This window comes from Enhydra lutris, unplaced genomic scaffold, assembly GCF_002288905.1.
Source record: "Enhydra lutris kenyoni isolate GAN:26980312 unplaced genomic scaffold, ASM228890v2 scaffoldscaffold23, whole genome shotgun sequence".
NCBI classification, from domain to species: domain Eukaryota; kingdom Metazoa; phylum Chordata; class Mammalia; order Carnivora; family Mustelidae; genus Enhydra; species Enhydra lutris.
Window position 1 is genome coordinate 3,342,272 of NW_019154107.1, and position 22,765 is coordinate 3,365,036.

Here is a 22,765-nt window from a genome sequence, read left to right on the forward strand (position 1 = left end):
GATGCTTTTAGTAAATGCCTGTTCACCTACAAACACATATCAGTGCACGCACACATACAAACACACGCATAACACTCCATGAAGTCAATCAGTAGTGTTTTGTGTTTGTTTCACAGGAAGAGAAAATGTGATAAAAAGCCTGAAGAAAATAATTTAAGTAATCTGTTTGGCTTCTGTTGCTGCAAAGGTTTTCACAATGCTTATTTTGTATTCCATCATACCACCGTGATTGATTAAATCAAAATTTAGTATTTTGACTGTAAAAATGAAATATGTACTTGGAAGGAAAAAAAAGACAATTTTGTGATAACTTTAAAATCATCTGCTGAGACTGTAAATTGAAAAAAGAAACTGAAGTTTATATTTTGAATATCTTTCACAGAAAATTTCAGCTCTAGGCTGGCTTGCCTATAATGATGACGACTTTAGCAAGCTTAAGTTTCAGAAAGGAAAGAAGGAGGAAAAAAAAATTTCTTACATGTTAAGGCATTTGGACTTACCTGAAGGCCTTCAGAACCTGTTTAGTAGGGTAATTGTGTTTAGGCCTCTGGATCTTGATGATTAGTAGGACTGTAGTGTTGAGAAAGATTAAAGAAGGGTAAGGATAGAAGAAGGAAAAGTGACTTAAGAGGCTATTTTGGGAATTAATCATGCTGCTGCTACTGTTGATGATTTTGATGCTAATACCTCTAGCCACACTCATTTAATCAAAGCAACCCCAGGAGGGTTGTCTTCATTTTACAGCTAGAAAAACTAGCACTTATAGAGGTTAAATTCAAAACCAAATGGCAAGTAAGTGGTGGAACCATTATTCAGTCCAGGCATCTGACAACAGAGTTGATCCTGCTATTTCCTGAGGTTTTTAATTAGAGGAGCAGAAGTGAGGATAGAAGAACGTTAGAGATATTTATACAGATAAATAAGATTCCAGGACCCATAAGATCTAGAGACGACAGGAGGCATCTAGGTATTTGATTTTGCTGGGCCAGTGGATGGTGATGCCATTATCAAACAAGTTATGGTGGAAGGAACAAGTTATGGTGGAAGATGAATGTTGAGTTGAGTGAGGCATGATAAACTGTGGAAACTTCTTTAGATTATTGCTGCTCAGAAAAAATACATGATCTATAGAGACTTGGGAATAGTTAAAATATAGGTGATAAAGTCACAGATGTATTAATACGGTGGTCTGAGGAGAGTTTTAGAATGGATTCCTTTTATTCTGCTCTATTTGTCTTCTTTACCACTTATACCCTTCTAACATTATATCATTTTCTTATGTATTGTTGTTTTTGTCTGATTATATGATGTATGCTTCAAGAGAGCAGGGATATTCATCTGATTTGTTTACTGCTGCCACAATTATCTAGAAGAGTTCGTGGCCTAGAGTGGGTGCTCAATAAATATTTTTGAGTAAATGAAGAGAACTGGGATAAGGAGTGAGCTCTGTGACCCACCAACAACTGAAGGATGAGTAGAAGTGCAGCTTGGGGCAAAAATGAGAAGGCATAACCAAAGAGGTAGGAGAGAATTAGATGAGAATGTGTCATGGAAGTAAAGGTAGAAAGCAAAGAGGTGTTTGTTTGTTTGTGGGTTGGTTGGTCTTTTTTTTTTTTTTTGAGATTTCAGTATTTTCTTTTTTCCAACTTTACTGAGCTGTAATTGACAAATAACTAGGTAATTTTAAGATATACAGCATATTTAAGATATACATACATATATGTATCAAATTATATATATATAAATATACATATGTATGTGTGTGTGTGTGTGTGTGTGTGTATATATATATATATATATATATATATATATATATATATGGCAAAATGATTACCGCAGTAAGGTTAACTAATACATCCATCACCTCATTTAATTACTTTTTTTGGCTGAGTTGTGAGAACATTTAATATGGTAGTAGAGTTTTAGGAGGAAAAGGAGGTGGTGAGTAGGGTCAAATGTTGCTGAGTGATTAGGTAGTTTGAGAACTGAAAGTATGTAGCGAATGAGGGAATCAGGATATATGTGACCATACTAACAACAGTTTAGTGATTTTATTTAGAAGTCATGAAAACTGGAATATATGAATTGGTTATGAATTAAAGGTGAGAATTCCTCTCTGAAGAAATTTTTCTGTGAGATGGTTTGTAGTTGAGAATAGTTTTGTGTAATGTTAACTTCCATTTTTCATAGATTCTTAAATTTTTAGTGGTGATAGAAGAGAGGTAAATGATGAATACTACTTCTATATTTGGGAGCTTGACTTTGCTTCCTCCTTTACGGTGGATTGTATGAATATCTTAACTGTTCCTTGGCTAATATAAATTTCAGAAGGTCCTGAAATCAATTTAAATATAATAGGACTTTATCTATAACTATGCCAGGTAAAATGCTTAGGCTGTTTGTTTTCCTGATGGTAACCCAGACTTTTATCAGAGATTATTAGTGGGTCTGTATTTAAGTTATATTTTTATTCCTTTCAAAGAAAAAAAGGTTTTCTGGGTAGCAACAAGAACACAAGACAACACCTCATATGTCCTCTTGTTTCACTGTGTCCAGAAGCTACACAGAAAACAAAACCCATTAATCATTGCTAGAATAGCCAAAAGAACAGTGTTCTCCATGACCATGATTGTGAATACTGGCCAAAATGCATCATGAAGTAGTGCAAAGGAGCAAAAGGCTGAGAAAGGGTTGAATTTCAGCTCTGCCTCTAGTCCTGAATAATCTTGAACCTTAACTTTTGTTTTTATTTTCTTTTTAAAATAGGATATAAAACCTGCAGAATTTGAAGTTCTCTTCTAAGCACTACTATTCTATAATTCATTGACCTTGTTCACCAAAGGCATATGAGGAATATATTGAACTTATTTCCTTCTAAATAATATCAAAGGATGAACACTAACAACATTTGTTAGTTACTTGTAGAATCATTATTTAACTCCCTACCTCTTCTCTAAATAAATTTAGTTAATAATTTTAAGTTCTAGAACAAAATTAAGCTCTTTATGCTTTCTTTATAAAAGGTAAGAATGTGTCCTGTCTTGTTTATTTTTGTTTGCTTTTGAAGAACTTAGAACTTAGGTACTTAATTATAAAAATTTCCATAGAAATGACATTGACCAAAAATTCTTAATATTTTAATCTGTTGGTGTAGCTTTATTTTAATTTAAAGAAACAGTGATAAATGTTTAGGCATTAAATTTTGTACTGCATTTTGGGAAGAACTTGCATGCATGGCAATATGATATGTGTTTATTGCAATTTTTATTTTATCTCACTTGAAAGGGGAGAGAGGAAAAGAAAGAATAGGTGAAAACCTTGAATTTAGTTGTAGATACTGAACTAGATGCTTCATATATATCAACTCACTGAATTCTCATAAAGCAGATGTCATTATTCACATTTTACATATGAAACAGTAAGTAACTTGCCTAAAGTCATTCTTCTACCAAGAAAATTAAAATTTGAATCTATTTTTGTTTGATGCCAAAGCCCTTCTTGTTTTTTCATTTGTCATGTTCTTTTGTCATGCTACATCTCCTTTATAATGTTGACTAATTCTTAAAAATTTTGAGGAAGTTATTCTTAAGAATGCAACATATATAAACATTTATTTTCATTTTGGTGTTTCTCTTCAAGTGCTAAACAAGAGTGTCACTTCTGATTTTGGCCTAGATACTTAAAAATCACTATATAGAATTTTAATTTATAGAAAATTTAGTTCACATTCTACTTTGAAGGCATCAGTGAGATATCTTTTAATATCATTGAAACCTTTTGGGACTCCTGGATGGCTCTGTTAAGAGGCTCGGTTAAGCATCTGACTCTTGATTTCAGCCCTGGTGATTATCTCAGGGTTGTGAGACTGAGTCTCACATTGAGCTCCGCTCTGGGCATGAGGCCTAATTAAGATTCTCTCTTTCCCTCTCTCCCTCTGCCCCCACCCCTGCTCCCACACACATGCTCTTTCTCTCTCTCAAAAAAAGCAAAAACCTTTTGAAGTTTTAAGACTTAAAAGTTAGGGGGGAAATGTTTACAGTTCACAAAACCTTCAACTTCAATGGAGCTTTCATCCAAATAAAATTCATTTTCAAAAACCAGTCATCTGTTGAGGGGCATGTGACGATTTGTCATATGGTTTCACTCATATGTGGAACATAAGGAATAGCACAGAGGATCATAGGGGAAGGGAGGGAAAACTGAAGGGGAAGAAATCAGAGAGGGAGACAAGCAAACCATGAGAGACTATAGACTCCAGGAAACAAACTGAGGGCCTCAGAGGGGGAAGTGGGCAGGGGGATGGGGTAACAAGGTGATGGGTATTAAGGAGGGCATGTGTTGTGTTGAGCACTGGGTATTATACACAACTAATGAATCCTTGAAAACTACATTAAAAACTAATGTTGTACTATATGTTAGCTAACTGAACATTTAAAAAAAGCTCTTTACATTTCTTAAATCATATAAAATCTAAGCATAACAAAATTGCTGTTTATCCCTTCCATTTTAAATATTTACTTGAACGAAGCAGCAGACTTTCCCTGAGGAAGAGCTTCAGAGATTAATCACATTTGGTAGCTTTACTGTTTATTTTCAATGCATGGTTTACTTGTCTATTTTTAACCTACATCCTGCTGCTCTTCACACCTCATCTTTCTTGCAGTTTTATAGGGCTTTGCCAAGTCAATCTATACTTAAGAGGGTTAGAGATAACTGTATGTATCACATTGTACAGTAACATCATTAACAGTGTTTATTTTTTTTTAATTTATTTATTTATTTATTTATTTTTATAAACATATATTTTTATCCCCAGGGGTACAGGTCTGTGAATCGCCAGGTTTACACACTCCACGCCACTCACCATAGCACATACCCTCCCCAATTTCCATAACCCCCCCCCCCCTCCCAACCCCCCTCCCCCCATCAACCCTCAAAAAAAAAAATTAACAGTGTTTATAAGTATTATTTATAGAAAAGGTTTATTTTGTTAATTATGGCAAAAGTTCATTATTTCCTCTCATTTTTTAGCATTCACACCTAATTCTAATTGTAAACTACCTTTCAAGACCATTCTATTTTGAAGAGATCAAGGAGATATTATCTTTTTATGTCATTGAAAACTTTTGAATGTTTAAGGCATAAGAGTAGAGTGACAAGGCAAAAATATTTTCTTTGAAATCTTTTGCCCTATCTAAAAAAAGAAAATGGTTGAACTGATTTCTTCTTCCATAATGGAAAACTATAGGACAAAAGCTAATTGTATACTAAGAAAAAAATTACAAAAACCAAATTACCTCAAACACTACCAGATACTGTAGCCCGCTGTTGCTTGGCCTTCTTTCCTCTCGCATGCTCATTGCTCTCAATTGGCACCTCTTTTACAAAAAAAAAAAAAAAAAAAAAAAGATGTTATTTTATTCATTTGACAGAGAGACACAGCGAGAGAGGGAACAGAAGGAGGGGGAGTGGAAGAGGGAGAAGCAAGCTTCCTGCCAAGCAGGGGGCCCGATGCAGGGCTTGGTCCCAGGATTCTGGGATCATGACCTGAGCTGAAGATAGACACTTAACCAACTGAGCCACCCAGGTGCCCTCACTTGGCACCTTTTGTTCCAGAGATAAGCACTAATGTTGAAACTGCCACTGTTCATGGACTGTGCTCAGGCTCAGCAGTGCCAACCTGAGAAATAGTGAGGCAGTCCAGATATCCTTATTAACTTCTTAGCTTTTTAGTTTTCCTTCTTGGCTTCTAATTTGTTTAGCATTTCTGAACCACTAATAACTTTTCCATAAGTGAAATACTTTTGTTGGAAAAGAACGTACAAAGAATACTTTCTTACAGGGTCATAAACCTTTACACTTGAAAGAGTTGTAAGCATTGTATTATCCATATGGTGATTTAAGAAGAACAGTTGCTTAACATTTTTAATTTTATTTTTTCAGTGTTCCAAGATTCATTGTTTATGTACCACACCCAGTGCCCCATGCAATATGTGCCCTCCTTAGTACCCACCACCAGGCTCACCCAACCCTCCACCTTCCTCCCCTTCAAAACCCTCAGTTTGTTTCTCAGAGTCCAGTCTCTCATGGTTTGTCTCCCCCTCCGATTTACCCCAACTTTTCAGATCTAAATAGGATAGTTCCTGTGATGGCTATTTATTGATGAGCCAAGGATTTTTTTTAACTTTCTGGCATCAGAAAGCTTTCCTGCCATGAATTTAATATCCTTTACTTGGAGTCACTGTGTTCGTTTTTGTAAGTAGCCTGAGCTCTAGCTTGGGCTTTTTTTTTTTTCTTCAGACTGAAAAATAAATTTCTCTTTCTTTTTTTGTTTTGTGTATGAACTGATTGTGCTCATGTACTCTACAGAGCTTTGTTTCTCTATCTAGATGATCATCAAGTCATGACTGAGTAATCATCTTCGGTAACTCATAAAGATTGGAACCTGTCAGTCTTCATTTATTTACATATGTGTATAGCCAAAATAATCATACCAAACATTAACATCTTCAGGATAAGAATGGTTCTTCAGTATAGTTATACATGATTTGCCTTTAAAATAAAAACTTCAGGGGAATTCCCTACAAGAGGATATCAGTGTTTTCTTTGGTATATGCTTAGAGTTTTTCCCCTAGTTTTCTTGACATTTAATCTTGAGCTAGAAACTTGTCTTACTTGAAATATGAGTGGTTAAGAAAGTGGAAAACATGCCTTAGAATTCAGTTAGAATTCAGTTTGCTACAGGCATTGGGTCATCAAATAGATTTTTCCTTTTATATATTTTGAAGATCAAATTTATGGGACAAATCATGCTGTATTTCATCTTATCACTTTTGAATGAAGTTTTTAGATTTTATTAACAGACTTTGACCTTTTCAAACCTAAGAACCTAAACTATTTCTACTCATGCCAGAAGCATGCTGAATTCTTAATTAAAATGCCAATTTTTATGCTTCAGTGCAACAAAAATGGCCTTTAGTTACTTTTTTAAAAAATGATTTTGTCTTAGAAATGTTTATATTTTACATCCTTTTAAAAAATGGTTTTATTGAGGCCTAATTTAAATTCTATAAAATTCACCCATTTTAGGTGTACAGTTTAATGAGTTTTAGTAGATTCAGATACACCTATGCAACATCTCTATATTCCAGTTTCAGACAACTTCCATAAGAATAAATTTTTTAAAGCTGATTACTCACAAAGAAGTTAATTTTTTAACTGAGAATGTAGATTAATTAATTACATATTTTCCCAATTAACTTTATTTGAATTCGTAATGTCTCTGTTTTAGTAAATTATGGTGAAAATATACTGAATTTTTGGAATGTAGATTAGTAAAAGACAGCCTAAAATAGGCTATGGTATATAGAATTATTTAGAAAACAATACATTAAAAACACTGGAGAGGGGCACTTGGGTGGCTCAGTCATTAATCGTCTGCCTTTGGCTCCGGTCATGATCCCAGGGTCCTGGGATCGAGCCCCACATCAGGCTCCCTGCTCGGCAGGAAGCCTGCTTCTCTCTCTCCCACTCCCCCTACTTGTGTTCCTGCTCTCGCTCTCTCTCCATCAAAAAAATAAATAAAATCTTTAAAAAGAAAACTACTGGAGAAAAAAGGGTCATTTAATAAATAGTATTGGGATGCCTGATAAAGCCTGAACCCTAATTTTAAGTATGTCACTTATTTAAGTGGAAAATAAACCCATGAGAAAATACAGACAAAAAATGATTGCTAGATGTAGAAAGATTTAAGTATTTAAAAATATGGAATAAAATACAAATGACCATCCCAGTTGACTTTCACTACAAAAAACTGAAAAATGTGACGAAGTATAAGACAGATGACCAACTGGGAAAAATAAATACTTGCAACAAACATGAGAAACAGAATGTTAATATGTACTATGTGAATATTACCTTTGTATCTTTTTAAAATATTTTATTTATTTATTTGACAGAGAGAGAGAGATCACAAGTAGGCAGAGAGTCAGGCAGAGGGAGAGGGGGAAGCAGGCTCCCTGCCAAGCACAGAGCCTGATGCGGGGCTTGATCCCAGGACTCCTGAGCCAAAGGCAGCAGCTTAATCCACTGAGCCACCCAGGCACCCTTACCTTCATATTTTAAAAATACCAAAATGTAGTAGATGAGCACATAGACATTTCAAAAGAGAGGACACAGAAATCACTGATAAGATGTATGAACCAAACTTCAGAGCTTGGAAGTAAAAACTGATGGAACAAGAAGAAAAGGACAAATCCATAGTTATAATTGAGTATTTCATATCCACTCTCTTGATATTGATAAAACTATCAGACATAAATTCAGTAAGGATTAGAAGAACTGAATGCCACCACAAAAACATTATATAATTGACACTTTTAGAGTACTTTATCCAACAGGAGCAGAATACAAATTCTTTTTAAGTGCCCGTTGGAACATTCACCAGGATAGACTACATCTGCATCATAAAGCATACTTTGACACATTTAAAAGAATTAAAATCCAGGGGTGCCTGGGTGGCTCAGTGGGTTAAAGCCTCTGCCTTCAGCTCAGGTCATGATCCCAGGATCCTGGGATCGAGCCCCGGCATCGGGCTCTCTGCGCATCAGGGAACCTGCTTCCCTTCCTCTCTCTCTGCCTGCCTCTCTGCCTACTTGTGATCTCTGTCTGTCAAATAAATGAGTAAAATTTAAAAAAAAAAGAATTAAAATCCAGTTAGAGTATATTTCTAACCATAATGGAATCAAACTAGAAATCAAATGACACATTTCCAAGTAATACATGGATAAAAGAGGAAGTCTCAAGGGAAGTAAAAAAATATATTAAACAGAATGAGAAGAGAACAAATAATAACTTTTGTGGCACACAGTGATAAAAGAAAAATTTATAGTACTGAATGCTTAAATCAAAAAAAAATCTCATCAATCAGCTAAGCTTCCATTTTAAGAAAGTGGGAAAATAATAGCTAATCAATGTGTATAAATTTTCAGTTAAGCAAGATGAACATTTCTAGAGGTCTCATATAAAATATTGTACCTGTAGTTAATACTATACCTGTAGTTAATGATACCATCTTGTACACTTAAGGTTTTGTAGAGGGTAAATCTTGTGATGAGTATTCTTATAATAAAAGAAAATAGAAAAATAAGAGCAAAATAAAACTAAAGCAAGCAAAACAGGGTAATAATGACAAAGGATTAAAAATCATTGAAACTGAAAACAAACACAGTGGAAAAGTTGATCAAAATAAAAGGATCATGAAGGAATACTACAAATAGGTCTTCATACATAAATTTTACAGCTTAGACGAAATTGACCAATTTCAGTTCCTTGAAACACACAAACCAAAATTTACTTAAGATGAAATATTATCAATAATCCTTTGAGCATTAAAGAATTTGAATTGTACTTAGAAACATTTTTTGTTGGGGTATAAAAGGTCCAGGCCCAAATGATTTCCTTGGTGAATTCTACTATATGTTTAAAGAGGAAATAATACCAATTCACACACTGTTCCAGAAGATAGATGAGTAGGTAATTCTTCCCATCTCATTTTATGAGATGATCACGATCCTGATCCCAATACTCGATGAAAACAGTACAAAAAAAGAAAACTGTGGACCAGTATCTTATGAACTTACATGTTAACTTGTTAACTTACATGTTAAAATCCTCCACAAAATATTGGTAGAACCAATCCAACCATATATAAATATAATTATACACCATGACTGAGTAGGAGTTATCCCAGGTATGCAATGCTGCCTTAACACTCAAAAATAAATCAGTGTAATCTACCACATCAATGGGTTAAAGAATGAAAATCATATGATCATAACAGTTAATGTAAAAAAGAGCATTTGGTAGAATCCTATACCCATCCTTTAGAAAAATTCTCAGCAAGGTAAGAACAGACTAGTAATACCTGAACTTGATATAAAGCATATATAAAATGCAACAGCTAAACTTACACTTGCATTATGAAATACTGAATGCTTTCCTCTTAAGACTGGGAATAGGGTAATACTGTCTGCTCTCATCCCTCCAATTTAATAACCTATTGGATGTCATATCCAGGGCAGTAGGCAAAAAAAGGAAACAAAAGGCCTAGAGATTAGAATGAAAAAATAAAACCTCCCCTATTTGCAGATTATATATATCCTTGGATAGAAGATTCCAACCTATCTATAAAACATCTGTTAGAACTAATAAGTAAATAGCAAGGTTGTAGGATACAAAGTCCACACACAAAAATTAATTAGATTCCTGTATACTAACAATGAATAACTAGAAACCAAAATTAAAAACACGGTACAATTTACAGTTGCTTCAAAAGCAGTGAGTTGCCTACACATAAATTTAGCAAAATATCTACAGGATCAGTATGTGAAAACTATAAAACACTGATATAGGATATCAAATAAGCTATAAATAAATGGAGATACATGTTGTATACTGTGTTCATGAATTGGAAGACTCAGTAAAAATATCCATTCTCAAGTCTCTCTACAGGTATAATGAAATTCATATGAAAATTCCAGCAGGATTTTTGTATAGCCATAGACTGTGTGATTCTAAGTTTATACTAAAAAGAAAAAAAACTGGAGTTGTATATCAGTTTTGAAAAAGATATTACTCAATTTGAACTGTTATATAACTATAGTAATCAAAACTGTTGTTGGTGACTGGATAGACTCCGAGAGAGTCCAGACAGTTCCTTTATATAGGTCTGGTTAGCTGATTTTTGACAGTGGAGAATGGTTAGCCTTTCACAAATGGTTTTGGAGCAGTTGGATCAGCATAGGGGAAGAAGTGAAACTCGACCCAGACCTTACACCTTATGTAAAAATTGACTAAAAAATGGACCACATATCAAAAGGTAAAACATAAAACTATAAAACTTTCATAAGAAAATATGACTTATGATCAGGTGAAGATTTTCTGAGATATAGGACTAAAGGTATAATCCAGAAAAAATTATTAAGTTTGACCTCATTAAAATTAAAAACCTGGTATGCTAAAGATCCTATTAAGAGGATGGAAAGAAAAGCCTTAGACTGAGAAGAAATATTACAGGTCACCTATTCAACAAATAATTTGCATACAAAATGTGTTAGGAACTCTCTAAATTCAACAGTAGGAATACTAAAAATCCAAAAACAAATGGACAAAGGGTGTGAGGAGCCATTTCACTGAAGACTATATATATATGGATAGGAAATATGCACATGAGGCTGTTCAGTATCATTATGGATTAGAAACCCACTCAGGAAATACAGATAACTATTAGATATAGGTAATAAATAACATAAATATAGATAAAACACCTTGGTGGGATTAAAGACCTAAATGTGAGACCTGAAACCATAAAAATCCTAGAAAAGAATATAGGCGGTTATTTCTCTGACATTGACCATAGCAACTTCTTTCTAAATATGTCGACTGAGGTAAGGGAGAGAAGCAAAAATAAACTACTGGGACTGCATCAAAATAAAAAGCTTCTGCACAGTGAAGGAAACAATAAAAATAAAAGGCAACTTATGGAATGGGAGAAGATGTTTGCAAATGATGTATCTGATAACGGGTTAGTATCCAAAATATATGAAGAACTTATAAAACTCAACACCCAGAAAACAAATAATCTAATTAAAAAATGGTCAGAAGACACGAAGAGAGATTTTTCCAAAGAAGACATCCAGATGGCCAACAGACACATGAAAAGATGCTCAACATCACTGATCATCAGAGAAATGCAAATTGAAACTACAATGAGATATCACATCATACCTGTCAGAATGGCTAAGATCAACAACACAAGAAACAACAGGTATTGGTGAGGATGAGGAGAAAAAGGAGCACTCAGGCACTGTTGGGAATGCAAACTGGTGTGGCCACTGTAGGAAATAGATGGAGATTCCTCAAAAAATTAAAAGTACAATTACCATAGGATCCAGTAATTCCACTATTTGGTATTTACCCAAAGAATACAAAAACAGTAGTTCAAAAAGATAGAGGCACCCCTATGTTTATTGCAGCATTATTTACACTAACTAAAATATGGAAGCAACTGAAGTGTCCATGGATAGATGAATGGATAAAGGAGAAGTGGTGTATATATACAGTGGAATATTATTCAGCCATAATAAGGAAATTTTGCCATTTTCAACAACACAAATGGACCTAGAGGATGTGATGCTAAGTAAAATAAGTCAGAGAAAAACAAATCCCATATGATTTCACTCATGTGGAATTCAAGAAAAAAAAAATGAGCAAAGGGGAAAGAAAGGTGACAAAGCAAGGAACAGACTCTTAACTCTAGAGAACAAACTAAACTGATAGTTACCAGAGGAGAGATGGGTCGGGGGATGGGTGAAATAGTTAATGGGGATTAAGAATTGCACTGGTCATGATGAGCAACAGGTTAAAATAAAAACTTTTTTAAAAAGAAGAAATATTTTGGGGAAATTCAAATTATATAGCTAACAGAATGGCCAATATCAGAAATATGTAAGTGAAAAATAGGTTTAAAAAATGTAACCAATAAAGGATATCTCTTAGACCTATGTGAGAGTGGGAGGTGCTTGAGTTGTAGAGTTGGCTAGAAGAAACAAATTATTTATGACCCAGGGCAGTTCCATATATGCATTCTTAGTAAATTTCCTGAAGAGATATCAAATAGAAGGAGGTCTAAAGCACTAAGGATACAATAATTTCACTAAATTTTCACCTCCATGCCTTCTTTTATATTAGTGATTTTATTTTCTTTTCATTAAACTGAACCTCCCAAACCCTATAAGATTTGGCCTTAAAAAACCTGATGGGCCCTTCTTTTCACTACATCTGTATCTTTGGGGTAAATACCCAGTAGTGCAACTGCAGGGTGATAGGGAAGCTCTATTTTTAATTTCTTGAGGAATCTCCACACTGTTCTCCAAAGTGGCTGCACCAACTTGCATTCCCACCAACAGAGTTGAGGGAAATTGGAAGGGGAGGTGAACCATGAGAGACTATGGACTCTGAAAAACAGCCTGAGGGTTTTGAAGGGGCGGGGGTGGGAGGTTGGGGGAGCCAGATGGTGGGTATTAAGGAGGGCACGTATTGCATGGACCACTGGGTGTGGTGCAAAAACAATGAATACTGTTACACTGAAAAGAAACAAAACCAAAAAAAAAAACCTGATGGGCATTCACAGGTGAGAGTGGATAAGAAGTAATGGAAAGTCACTATGAATTCTTTTGGTGGCAAAACACTTGGTAAGAAAGATTGCTGCTATTTGTCTCTGACAACCTTGTAAATATAAACCTTATACCAAAATATATTTATTATTTGTCTACCACATTACTTGAAAAAAGGATGTGAAGTGACATTAATAATTGGTTTAGTACAAGATAAAACTTAGTAAGTAAGTTCATAGAGGCAGTATGTATATTAGTGTTTAACTCTGTGGAGTGTGGGTTCAGACTTCCTTGGTTTGAATACCAGCTCCTCCCACTTACTAGCTGCCACTTAACCTTTTTGTATCTCAGTGTTCTCATACGTTAAATGGGAATAATAGTGGTGCCTACTACATAGAAGCTTTGTGAAAATAATTTATTACATGTAAAGCATTTAGAAGAGTACCTGGCACATAATAAGTCCTAAGTAAGTGTTAGCTCTCATTACTAGCTCTGAATCGTGAATGTTTGTTTCAAGAAGAGACTGTATTCAGAATCTTCACTTGAAAATAAACTAAAATATTGTCTTTGTTTAAAATACTCCTTCATTTGTTTTATTTTAGGTGTAGTAAAGAGACCTTATAGGTACCAAAGAACCAATAAATATTACAAACTAAAAAAAGAAATTTGATGAAAAGCAAACATTATGTTTCTTGGGGTGCCTGGGGGTGCAGTCAGTTATGCTTCCAAGTCTTGGTTTCTGCTTAGGTCAAGATCTCTGGGTTGTGAGATCAAGCCCTGAGTCAGTCTGCTTGAGATTCTCTCTGTCCCTCTGCCCCTCCTTGCCACATACTCTCTCTTTCTCTAAAATAAATAAATAAATTTTTAGAGAAAAAAACGTAACCATTATGTTTCTTGAATTTACTTCTCTTCTAATTTCTGAATTAAAAATAAAATAATTTTTAAAAATAAAATTTCTGAATTTTTATCTAAAATATGTAATAAAATTTTTTTCTAAAATCCGAATACTTTTTGTCGCTATGTGAACTTTAGAACAACTCATTTTGGGCGCCTGGGTGGCTCAGTGGGTTGAGCCACTGCCTTCGGCTCGGGTCATGTTCTCGGGGTCCTGGGATCGAGTCCCACATCGGGCTCTCTGCTCGGCGGGAAGCCTGCTTCCTCCTCTCTCTCTCTCTCTGCCTGCCTCTCCGTCTACTTGTGATCTCTCTCTGTCAAATAAATAAATAAAATCTTAAAAAAAAAAAAAAAAGAACAACTCATTTCCTATCATTCAAGATCTCGACTTAAGGCTGTTGCATTTGGGGACTTTCAAAACCTGTTCCTATTTTTTTTTAAAGATTTTATTTATTTATTTGACAGAGAGACATGGTGAGAGAGGGAATACAAGCAGGGGGAATGGGAGAGGGAGGAGCAGGCTTCCCACCAAGCAGGGAGCCTGATGCGGGGCTCGATCCCCCCTGGGATCATGACCTCAGCCAAAGGCAGACACTTAATGACTGAGCCACACAGGTGCCCCAAAATCTGTTCCTATTAATCACAATTTTCCTTTTCCCTTTATAGGTCACCATTTGCTGCTGTCACAGACTACTCAGTTACAAGGAATAATGTCATACAGCTCTGCTTGGAATTGACAACAATAGTGCAACAGGTATTAGCTGATAACCTTTCTTTTTGTTAATTTATTATCTATTTCATACTCTAACCGTGCAAAGTATTCCTTTTTACCAATAGTTTATAAGATACTGGCTTGGGAGTTTCTTACTCTAAGACAAATGGTTCTAAATAAACTTATATATGATTTGAGAAACTATTCATGTAGCCCAATAAGCAAGCTTTTTATTTAGCAGAAGATGTAAAAAAGTAAAGTGAACCTCTAGAGAAATCACTGTTAGGTTGTAGGTCTGGTGGTCTCACGTTTTAGTGGGAAGGGTTGTACTTCCTTTCACAAAATGAAATTGCCCCATTTAGATAACAGTCTAAAACTTTTGCTCTAAGGCACTGTTCTTTATTACTACAACTATTAGTTTCACTTATATATTGCACATATGAGAAAATATACATAACAGCTTTTAACAATGATGTATTTACATGTCCTGGTTTTTTACTTTAAATATTATCCAACCCAGGGATCCCCAAATCAAATGCCTTCAGGAGTGCTGCAGCTAATATAAATGTTTGAATCAAGCCTAGGACAAGGTATGAAGAAACATTATGGTGGTAAATTGACTAGTATGTATTTTACAATATTTAATTAAAGGTAATATAAAACACATCTGTGAAGTCTGAAGCCCACTGTCACCATACTGCTTAAGCCCTAGTGGCAGCCTGTTGCCACTGTGTTCTCAGGACCCAGCATTTGTTAACCTATCCAGTGATGCAGAATGAAAGCAGACGAGAAAATAAGATGATACAGAAGATTACTGGGGACGCTGATGATTTATTCTTCTACTCCTTGTCCTTTATTACCAGGGATAATTATAGGAAGAAGAGTAAGTTCATGACTTTTAATTGTGGAGCACATCGGACATTCATCAGGATTCTATCATGGCAGTGAGAAAGCAACTCGTGGTTACTCAGAGACATGCGTGGAGATTGTGAACGTTTTTATGAATTTTGAGATATATTAACAGTCTCACTGCATGTCTTTATATTTGATAGCAGTAAATTTAACTTCTGAATTTCAAAAATCCCAACTGGATAATGGGGAGAAGAGTGGCATTTTAGGACAAGGGTCAACAAATTTTTCTAAAAGAATCAGACACTGAGGACTTAAGGTTTTATAGGCTGTGTAGTGCAGGCTATCAGGGTGTGTTGCAACTACTCAACTCTGTTGTAGACCAAAAGGAGCCAGAGACAATGCGTGAATGGATGGGGGTGGTTAAGTGTCTGTAAAACATGTTTTGAAAAAAAAATGCTACGGGGTGAATTTGGCCCAAAGGCCGTCTTTAGCTGACGGTGTTCTGGGGCAGTGCTAGGCCAGGGTGGTCTGCGGATGAGCAGCATTATCACCACATGAAAACCCGTTAGAAATTCAGATACTTGGCATATATCCGAAATATACTGTGGGAAGTTCCCAGGAATCTGCATGTTTGCTAGTTTTTCAGGTGATTCTGGTTTTCCTATGTTGTTCTAGGGCCCAGGAATAAAAGCATTAATATGATCTGTGGGTTATTTTTCTTATAGTTCTTTATTATCAATGACACTTCTTAAAAATGTACTTTCTACAACACTGTTTCTTTTAAAGGCATTAAACTAAACCAAAGATTTGAGGTATGGATAACAGATTATTAGAAATTCTCTCTGATTTAGGGATATATATTACACAGTATTTGTATGATAATCTTGCATAGCCTTTTAATATAGGTATGTGCTCGGTAGAGATCTGTATTAAGCAATCCTAATAAGACAAGAATTACTAAGTGCTCCATTTCCAGATCTGTGATAACTGTGTTATATTTGTTTTGTAAGCTTTTTATTTATACATGAGACCAAAAACAACTGATATAAGGTAGAATTAAGTGTGAGGATTAAAAATATATATTTTTAACTTTTTATACATGAGAAACTCCTATTTATTGTCAGTTCTATGAGAATGTAATCCATCTGATATCACCTTGCAAGATAACTTCATTTCCAAGCATACTTATGACAGAAAGTGGTGTTTTTCAGTTCTTTCCTCTCCTCCAAACATCTGGACCTGAATACCCTATTTAAAGTTTGCTTTTGAGTAATTGGACAACTCTCTGTTGCTTTATAAACTGAGAGTGCAAATCTAAATGGCAATTATCTTGTTTTCTTGACAAAGAGTACTCAGGTGTATTCATTTTCACTTGATTAATACAGAATGTTTTCCCATATCAAAAGGGGATCAACAAAGTGATCTTGAAAAAAAAAATTAGCTTTAGTTAAGTATAGAGTGAGGTCATAAATGGAGAGTTTTCTCTGTTTAGGGCTTACAGGTTCCAGAGCATACCTTTTCTAACCTTCAAATGTTACATTGAGAAGAAGGTCTGAAATTATTTCAGTGAATTAAGATCTTCTGTAGAGAGATTGTCCAGTGGTGAAAGTGTGGTTTATGTCAGATATGACCAACCAACTCCTACCCAATCTGCTATTTTAAGAATCTACTATCCAGGTGACAAGTGGTTCAGCTTTTGTGTCCAGAATGTATAAATATCTGCTATTGACAACTACTTCACAATCAACATATGCCGTTCTGATACTGCCCTCAGAGGCTGTTGATGCTCTCAGCAGGACCTCTAATAGCTTGCACTGTGTGGCCTGACATTCTCCTTAGGAATCTGCTTCAAGGCATTAATGGGTTTAAGTCTTTCTCTTTACAGGTCAGGAAACATTAGGTAGAGTAGAGAGAGATGTTTTCACAAGTTGAACTGTGTGTACATTCTGACTTGACCACATACAGAATTACTGAAAATACTCCAAATAATCAAAATACTCCAAATACGCTCAGATGTAGGACCTTCTGTACTCTCCACCCACTGTACACTCTGTTCTAAAGAAGATGCCTTGCCCTTCATAGGTCATGTTGCTCTAACACTACCTGTTTCTATTTTTTGAAGTTCAGCAGCTTGTAATATATGTCACAGTTCCTTCTAAGTCGCTCCCATTTTCCCATGACATGTCCTGTTCCATGTGTCACCTTTAAGATGCTTCTGAACAAAAACCTCTGTACCTAGCTGGTTTGGGTTCTTGCCTTGCATCCCAACATGCACCTGACCAGATATCTTAAATCATCTATTTTAACTAGGTCTTCTCTGTTGTACCTTTTTTAAAAAGATTTTATTTATTTATTTGAGAGAGAGAAAGAGAGAGAGTGAGCGAGCACAGGGGCAGACTCCCCACAGATCAGGGAGCCAGACTCAGGACTCAGGACTTGATCCATGACCTGAGCCAAAGGCAGATGCTTAACTGACTGAGCCATTTAGGTGCCCCTATTCTGTTGTACCTTAAAGGAAATGTTCAGATACCAATTTCCTTTGCAGAAATATCTGTTCATGTCTTCTGCCCAATCAAGAAATGGGCAGAAGTGATATCTCATTGAGGTTTTGATTTGTATTTCCCTGATGCTGAGTGATGTGGAGCACTTTTTCATGTGTCTATTGGCCATCTGGATGATATATTAGTGTTTATAAATCATCTCTTAAATAATCTCTTATGTTTCTACTGTTACATGATGTCATATCTTTGGTACTGGGTTTTTCTGGGCTCTTGTCTGTTACTACCTATCATAACAATAGGAATGATATTGATTGATAAAATAATGAAATAAAATAGGAGTTTATTGGGGCACCTGGGTGGCTCAGTTGGCTAAGCATCTGCCTTGCGCTCAGGTCATGATCCCAGGGTCCTGGAATCAAGCCCACATCTGGCTCCCTGCTCAGCAGGAAGTGTGATTCTCCCTCTTCTCCCCAGTGGTGCTCTCTGTTGTTATCTTTGTCTCTGTCTCTCTCTCAAATAAATAAATAAAATCTTTTTAAAAAGTTGGTGTTGTTTCCTGATAATGAAATTATGAGGTATTTTCATTTAGACTACTTTCCTTTATTTTCTGTATTTTCTTTTGTTTTAATTATCTTTATTAACATGTAATGTATTATTTGCCCCAGAGGTACAGGTCTGTGAATCATCAGGCTTACACACTTCACAGCACTCACCATAGCACATACCCTCCCCAATGTCCATAATGCAACCACCCTCTCCATACTCCCTATTTTCTGTATTTTCTAAAATGAATTTGAGCTGTCAGAAAAAAATGAATGCTATATATATTAAAGTAATACTTTGATAAAAGAGCACAGCATAGACAATTACTGTATTTTTTTAGATTTTTATTTGTTTATTTATTTGACAAAGACAAAGAGAGCGAGAGAGGGAACACAAGCAGGGAGAGTGGGAGAGAGAGATGCAGCATTCCCACTGAGCAGGGAGCCCAACGTTGGCCAATCTGAGCACACTGGCATCATAACCTGAGCCAAAGGCAGACACTTAATGACTGAGCTCCCCAGGTGCCCCTACTTACTATATTTTAAAATAAATGATACAGTTTACAGTCAGTGTCCATCTAATGATCTCATTCAGCCATTGTATACACACTAATCACTGCATTCATTTGGAATTGTACGCAGTATCAGAAGACAGGAATTAAACTTAAGCTACCAGTAAAAGAGGCCAATCGGAATAAGCAAAGTGTAGATTTAAAAAAAAATATCTAGGGCATGCATTTATTACCAGGCTTTCAAGAAATCTCATCTGAACAGTTATGATGATAGTTACGCTTTGAAATATGCTGTACTTCAAATTATTTTTCACTCAACTTTAATTATTTTTATTCCCTTTGCAGCAAGAGGAGATGATCAATATCTAAAAATAAACTGTCACAAATAGCTTTTTTCCCCTTCTTAACACAAAGGGGTGGTACTATGAAGTAAGTGGAAAATGCCTCTTGATATTGGCTACCTATATTTAAAGTGGTGCTAACATTAGAGGAGAAAGAGGCTATAAATTTCTTTAACAAGCTCTGCTTGGAGGAATTGATTTAATCTACTATATTTGTTTTAATTATTTATAGTTGTGATGAGTTTAGATAATTATATTTAAAGTCTTTTAAAAAGAACCCTCCCTCAACACTTTCCTTTCCACATAATGTTGGTTGTAATAACACATTTGAACAAAAGGAGAAGCTAGTTTTAAAATCGTAAATGGAAAGAATTCTCAGAGAACCGAAGCTTCATTTAGAGCACTGTCAGAAACAGAATTAGGAAAATGAGGCAGGTACCATGCACTTACTTACTTATTTATTTGAGAGAGAAAGAGAGTGGGTGAGAGAAAGAGAGAGGCCAAGTGCAAGTCACAAGGGTGCGGGGAGGCAGAGAGACTCCCCACTGAGCAGTCCCCAAGGCACAGGACTCAATCCCAGGACCCCAGGATCATGACCTGAGCCAAAGGCAGATTCTTAACTGACTGAGCCACCCAGGTGCCCCAGCACCCATTTACTTCTTGTCAGTATTGAAATAATTTCTATGATGCCTGCCCTAACAGGTAGCAGCTCAATCGAAAATTATTCTACTGTGCCATTTTTATATTTTCCACTTCAGACACAAAAATGATTAGATTGTCGCTAGTTAAGAAATGGACACAAAATATCAGTTTGTAAGTGAAGTTTTGGTGGAATTCAGAATACTTGGAGCAAAGAACCAACGGTAGAGATCGTGAATTTTGGGAGACTTGAGGCTTAGCCCTATTGCTCTATGACAAACCATGTGCATTTGCTTGTGCCATTTATAAACAGAAGTAATTCTGTTGTGAGAATCCAATTAGACTAAAAGTGGTTCACAAATGTGAAGTAAAAAACAAAAGGAAAGTAATATTTATAGAATGGGTGAGAAATAGAGACTTGATAAAAGGAATTAGAACAACAACTTTGTTTTAAATAGTGAATATACAGATTTTTTTTTTCTGCATTTGGTGTTCGTTTTCTTTAGCTGCATCTACAGTGAAATCTGATTACATGCTGAGAGAAAAATTTCAACAGGTTGTGAAACACTGTAGATCAGATTTTGAAATGTTGTATACCAGGTTCTGGTAATTTACTTTTACCTGAAATGTCTCCTCTAAATTGTGTATATTAAAATGTCTTGCTGTTTTCTTATGGGCTTGCCCATTTTTCAACCTTTTTAGATTCATTTTCTCAGTCCTTGGATATCACTAGCTTTTTGAATAGTGTTTGAAACATTACTTTAGATTACCATTCCCAGATGAAAGTTGGGTAAAAAATAGAAAAATCAGTAGTCTTTCACATGAGATTGTTTAAATTAACTTGTGAATGCAAATGCAAATAAAAAGGAAATTCTAGAAACCTTTCTTAAAAGGTCCTATTTTAAGTGTGTAATTGTTACCTACTGCTCAGTCAACACTTTCCTTCTCCATCCTTCAAAATTTAAAGAAATAGCATGTACCGTTCAAAAAAATCTTAACTGAATCATCATCAAGAACTGAAATTTCATTTAGATGTTGAGTTCTTAAGATCTTTGCTTGCATTCATTCCATTGATGTTTTATGCCATCAATATAAAGGTTTATATATAGTACATCTTGTAGTATGGTTTTTTTCTATATCTTTAAAAATTACAGAAGTAATATACGCTTTATGGAAAAATTTGAAGTTTTGAAAAGAAAAAAAAATTGCTTATAATCCTTCTACTCAAAGAAAATTCTTGTCATCATTTTGCTTATTTTATTTTATATTTAGTTTTATGCCATTTTTTTATTTACCACATCATTCATATTAGGACTTATTAAAAATTCCAGTGTAATTAATATACAGTGTTACATTATTTTCAGATGTACAATATAATAATCCAACAATTCTATATGTTACTCAGTGTTCATCATGCTAACTATACTCTTACTCCCCATCACCTATTTTACCCATTCCCCCCAACCATCTCCCCCTGGTAACCACCAGTTTGTTCTCTGTTTAAGAGTCTGTTTGTATCCTTTTTTGTGTGTTCATTTTGTTTTCTTAAATTCCATGTATCAGTGAAATAATATGGTATTTGTCTTTCTCTGACTGACTTATTTCACTTAGCATTATACCCTCTAGATTTATCCATGTTGTTGCAAATGGCAAGATTTCAGCCATATTTATGGCTAAGTAATATTGCATTGTATGTGTGTTTATCCATTCATCTATTGATGGACCATTGGTCTGCTTCTGTATTTTGGCTATTGTAAACAATGCTGAAATAAACATAGGGTTACATATATCTTTTTGAATTAGCTTTTTTGTATTCTTTGAGACCTTGTTTTTTAAAAAAAGTTTATAAAGTGACAATATTCATTAATCTTTTAAAATACAGTAAACTGTAAAAAATATTTACAGACATCCCAACCTAAGCACCAGAAAAAGCTGTGCTATAGCTTTGAGCTTTCCTACAATAAATATCTGTATTTAAATTGTGAGTATGACTTTTTTACAATTCATTTGTTCCATTTTATTCTACATTTACTCATCAGATGTATTTTATTTCTTTTATTTTCTAAACTTGTTATTTTTATTATTTTTAAAATTGAAGTATAACTGACATAAAATATATTAGTTTCAAGTATACAACATAGTGATTTGGTATTTCTATACATGATGAATTTCACAATAAGTGTAGTTGCTATCTGTCACCATTCAAAGTTATTACAGTATTATTGACTATATTTCCTATGCTGTAAATTATATCCCCATGAATTACCTTTTTTTTAATAACTGCAAGTTTGTACCTCTTAATCCCCTTTACTTATTTTGCTTGTCTTCCTGACTTTGCCCTCTGGTAACCAGCAGTTTGTTTCTTCTGTCTATGAGTCTGTTTCTGTTTTGTTTTGTTTTGTTTGTTTGTTTGCTTGCTTTTTTAGATTCCACATGTAAGAGAAATCATACAGGATTTGTCTTTCTCTCCCTGACTTATTTCACTTAGCATAATTCCCCCTAGGTCGATCCATCTTGTTGCACATGACAAGCGTTCATTCTTTTTTATGGCTGAGTAGTACTCCATTGTATATATATACAACATCTTTATCTACTCC

The 22,765-nt window shown here is 34.9% G+C and overlaps 1 protein-coding gene across 4 annotated transcripts in view; it reads left to right on the forward strand.

Moving 5' to 3' along the window:
* Window positions 1-22,765, forward strand: part of LOC111150493 (connector enhancer of kinase suppressor of Ras 2) — a 277,360-nt gene that overhangs the window by 74,898 nt on the left and 179,697 nt on the right. For all 4 annotated transcript variants that reach the window (XM_022507967.1, XM_022507968.1, XM_022507969.1 and 1 more), the window contains exon 4: window positions 14,736-14,823. In XM_022507967.1, the coding sequence (XP_022363675.1) occupies window positions 14,736-14,823 (88 nt within the window). The remainder of the gene's footprint in view (window positions 1-14,735; window positions 14,824-22,765) is intronic.